Genomic DNA, 4,554 nt, shown 5'->3' with positions numbered 1-4,554 from the left:
GTTGGGGGGAGGGGGGGGGGGGGGGGGGGGGTTGCGTGCGTGCTAGAGCCTTACTAAATCAACATGCATCAAGTGGACCATAGGCCAACAAGCATGCGAAGATGAGGCACATACGTGTGCTAGCCCAAGACTACGAGAGTAGAACGTGTGCACAAGGCCTTGGCCCGCAACGTGGTTCGAGGTGCAGAGGCAGGTGCCGATTGGCCTCATCTGTCTGCTAACAAATAAATATATTCTTTTTTACTCAAAAAAAAGATTCTCTAGCTTTATAATTTAGGCTTTATTGTGTTGTCTAGCCATTGCTACAATTTGCATCTAAGAGACGTGTAGCACTCAAGATGGCAATGGGGCCTCGAAACTTATTTCTCCACAGGTTTTTATCCTATTAGGGGACGGGATGGGCCTATTTCTATTGGCCGTGGGGCTGCTCTTGGGTAAAATTTAAAACATGCCAGGTTTCATGGGTGCAAACCAATTCCAGCACTACTCGCATCCAAAACCCGTGAAACAAATGACATGGGGTACCCATAATAGACCTGAGCTGGCCAAAACCCCATTATCCCACCTCTGTGGACCTGAAACAATCACTTGTAGCTGCCAAGCTAGCACACTCCCTCGTCTAAATCGCATGCTCATCCCCAAAAACTCTAAAATCCACACACCAATTTCTTACCTCCTAGTGTCCCCTCCCAAATGTTGCTGTTGTTTTTATGGTTCATCGGGATGGGTTCCCCGTGGGTACGGAAAACCGGATGGGCAAAAAACTGTCCCCGCGCACAGATTTGGGGATGGGGACAGGCTTGGGTTTCTCTCGCCGGTGGGAGGATGGCCAAGCAAAACCCGAAGGGTCTCGTCGCCGTTCCCATCTTGATGTAGGACTGCCGTCTTGTTAAATCCACAGTGGGATCCGAACTCTTTCATCTTTTGTGTGCTCAGTTTATTATCTGCAATTTCAGATTCTAATTCATCATAATTCCTGCTAGTTCTTTGGTTTCTTGCAGGAACTTGAACCTCGTTCTTCAAGTTGATCATGCCTATGGCAAGATCAACAACTATCAAAGGTTTATCGATTGTCAAGGCATATCATCGGGGGGTATAGCCGGATCGTCAAGATCAAAATTCACCAAGTCGATAGTTATCCCCATTCTCATCGAAAGATCAGGTCGCTGTCACATCATGCAAAAAAATGTCACCCCTAGTTTTGTTGTGAATCGAATAGAACAGTGGCACTTTGTGAAATGCTTTCACACAAACAGCTTCAGAATTTGCATGGGCGTGGCCCTAGCAGTGATCGATTGCTTGATGACACAGTGACACACATCCAAACAAGGCCTTAATCCACTTGCCTCTAGCCGTAACCACTCTCGAAGAGTTTTAATCCCGCTAACACACAAATATACATACAGCAAAATAAAAAATATTGCCAAATGAAGCTAAATGAAAGTTGGTAAAAGAAAGGAAGAAAACTAGATAGAATAACGATGCAAATCAAACACTCGAGTGCAAGCAGGTTGATATACGCAGAATTTGATTTTGACAAACCACTAGCATAACAAGTCCTATTATAGTCAGTACACAAATAGTTGGATCAATACACTCAATTTTTTCAATCCCGCCCTGCGGCATAGCCCTCCACCAACAGATCCAACTTTTCCTTTACAAGGAGGGACCAAGCAACAGTAACCTCGACCGTAGAGTTGTCAACTTCACATGATAGGTTGCTTGTTTGGCAATGTTGGACACCGAAGTCCACATGACCCTCTACAGGTTTACAACCAGCTTCCGGGTAAGCCTGTATGACAAGCCTCAGTGTTCCTTGTAACTCCACTGGAACAACATTTCTCGACAGATGAAGGTAACCATTTGATCCTACATCCATATTTTCACCACGATAATCAAGCAAAACAACTTCCCTAGAAGTGGGACCGATATTCCTTGTTGCAGCAGACCAGGAGCAAGCAACTTTGCATCCACATTTGAAAGGCCAACCCCCTTCAACAACGTGAACACCCACAATGGTGGCCTGGACGGCTGTATCAAACTGCGCAAAGGTTAATTCTGCATCACACCAGCAGCCACGGATGAATATTGAAGAGATGCTATCAACAGTTGCGGGCCTCAGTTGACGGACATTTAAATCATAATATGCACTGTCATAAAGGTGGTTGCAAGAACTGATCAATGGTGTATCTTCTTCGGCCCCCTCATTTATTTTGAGTTCAACTTCAAAGTCAACAGTGTCGACAGCAAAAATTGCACGAGATGGTCCAGTCAAGCATAGAGAAGAATCCTGCAAGGATCATATCATTATTCTTGATTGCAATGATTTCCTAGGAAAGCACTCCAGTGGACTAGGAAAGTAGGAAGAGGAAACAAAGAAAAATGAGGAGCAAACTGAATGTATAGTACATACTTGTTTATCGAGTTTTTGGTAGTTATGCCTTGATCGAGAGAATATAATGTTGCGGTTGCGGTCCACCGTGTCTCGAGCAACGATCACACCATACACTTTGAGTGGCCACTTCAAGGTTTTTCCTTTCTTTTCCAAAATCCTGATGGAATAGATCAACAACGTGCGCCCCGCAATAGCAGCAGGGGATGGGATGGCACGAGGTGTGCAGTGGGTAAAGAACATAGGGCTCAATGTAGCTGCATCAACAAAGTGTCAACCGTCAGAAATCTCACATGAATGAGTAAACTATTATCTTTTCTACATTCAAGGAGAAATGAAGTTAGTGATCTGCTAAAATTTTGTAACAAATGGAAGCAAACAGATGATACAAATTTAGTTGATGAGTAAGCTGAGTAGCATTGAAGTTTTTTACTTGTATCTTCCAAGCCACCGCACCCTCCAATCTTGCTACCCCATACACGTTCCCAGCAGTCATATTCTTCGCCGAAACTTTTCTGTTCATCAGCTATCACCTTTTCGAGATACTCCAATGTGGGTCTATCCTCCTCCTCCTCATCATCATCCTCATCTTCATCCCCATCCTCATCCTCATCCTCATCTTCATCTTTATCTTCATCTCCGTTTTCAATCAGCGCCAACTTGTTCTCATAACGAGAGCAAAATCTCAAGTACTTGGTGAGACTGCATATTTCGCTGGGAATCTCCTCGTCATCATCATAACAATCATCATCACTCTCAACCTCACTCTCAATCTCCTCATCGTCATCACCACAGTCATCGTCACCCTCAACCTCACTCTCACTCTCAACACTCCTGCCCTCGCTATATGGGTCGAAATTCTCCACACTCTTACTCTCAGCAGCCTCGGTATCTTGGTAGAAATCCTCCGAGTTCCGCTGTAATCTGTATGTAGTGCTAAGCAGCTCGGAGGCCTGGTGAAAGGAGACGCTGGGGGCACCGGATTTGCGCAGAAAATACGCCATAGACAACATCCGGTGGCCCAACTCCTCCATACCTTGCAAGATGTTGTCGAGTTCTTTCTCGGGTAGCTCCATTGTGCTCGATTCCATCAGTTCGGACGCCGTTTCCTTGGCCGCTTTTCCGGTGATCATCCAAGACGATTTACTGCTTTCCTCTTTGTGTATCCGCCTCCACCCAGAAAGGCTAGGAGTAAGTGAGTCAAGCACGTCTTTGCGCTCCATCCCCACGGATACCATCTCCTTCATCCGGTCCTTAATCGCCCAGGATTCCCAGTCGATCTCCTTGCCGGATCCCCTCTCCATCTCCTTGCCACCGGCTGTCGCTCTCCTCTCTGGTTTTTTGGGGGATTGAGATGAGGTAGCAGGCTTTCCACGCTGGGGCACTCGCAGCCGCCGCCGCCGCGTAGATTATCCTTTTGTTGTTGTTGTTCAGGGGAACCGTCCCTGTCTTGATCGAGTAGTATTATATGGTTTCAACGAGACGGCCGGATTATACTACGACTCGTGCAGTTTTCCGGTACTGTTATGCGATCGGTTGTGGTTTTTGTTACGTGATCGGTCGTCCCACTGCCCACCCCGCGAGCCCACGTCCCTCTCCACTTTCCCTCACGACACCGATCCAATCTTTCTGGCTCTCTCCCGGAAACTGATTCTGTACATCCGGATGTAGACAGCCAACGCATCAACCTCCATGCGCGCGCGACGCGTGTCCACTAGGGCCCACGCACCGCGTATCCTCTTTCTCGTTATCCCGATGAAACATTTTCCAGCCGCACGTCTCAACGCCCGCCCTTCTCATCTCTCTCTCCCTCTGAATCATGGATCTCACCATCGGAAATTCTAGGCCACCATGGTTGAGGGCGACGACTGCTTCCGTTGACGGGTGCTGCAGGGCTGGACGTGTGAGCTGCAGCAAGAAAGGAGGGTGCCGGTGCCGTGAGATAGCTAGTGCTGCAGGTGGTGCGGGATGTCGACGACCACGGCGCAAAAAGCGTGCTGTGACGGCGTCGAACAACCACGGCGATGCTGCCTCAAGGCGCGCGTCAATTGCCGCGGCCCCCGGAGTCGAATAACCGCGGCGATGCTGCAACCACGCCGCTGGCCGCGATGATGCTGAGACCGCGTTGACGACCATGACGGGGCAGCGCCGGAAGCATCGGA

At 48.1% G+C, this 4,554-nt stretch overlaps 1 protein-coding gene across 1 annotated transcript; it reads right to left on the bottom strand.

The window, feature by feature from the left end:
• Window positions 1-1,476: 1,476 nt before the first annotated feature.
• On the bottom strand, window positions 1,477-3,696 carry LOC123056048 (uncharacterized). The gene is made up of 3 exons (XM_044479808.1): window positions 2,826-3,696; window positions 2,414-2,649; window positions 1,477-2,290 (listed from the first exon to the last, which is right to left on the bottom strand). Exons 1-3 carry the CDS (start codon window positions 3,694-3,696, stop codon window positions 1,607-1,609), a joined length of 1,791 nt encoding a protein of 596 aa, XP_044335743.1. The 3' UTR covers window positions 1,477-1,606.
• Between the last annotated feature and the right edge of the window lie 858 nt (window positions 3,697-4,554).

This window comes from Triticum aestivum, chromosome 2D (genome assembly GCF_018294505.1).
Source record: "Triticum aestivum cultivar Chinese Spring chromosome 2D, IWGSC CS RefSeq v2.1, whole genome shotgun sequence".
NCBI lineage: Eukaryota > Viridiplantae > Streptophyta > Magnoliopsida > Poales > Poaceae > Triticum > Triticum aestivum.
Note: the sequence above shows the minus strand (reverse complement) of the source record. Positions and strands in the feature narration are given on the sequence as shown.

Coding starts and splice junctions, on each gene's coding strand:
- LOC123056048 (XM_044479808.1), bottom strand. CDS start 3,696: ATGGAGAGGGGATCCGGCAAGGAGATCGACTGGGAATCCTGGGCGATT. Junction 2,650..2,825: donor CGGTGGCTTGGAAGATACAA/GTAAAAAACTTC, acceptor TTGTTGATGCAG/CTACATTGAGCCCTATGTTC. Junction 2,291..2,413: donor ACCAAAAACTCGATAAACAA/GTATGTACTATA, acceptor TGATCCTTGCAG/GATTCTTCTCTATGCTTGAC.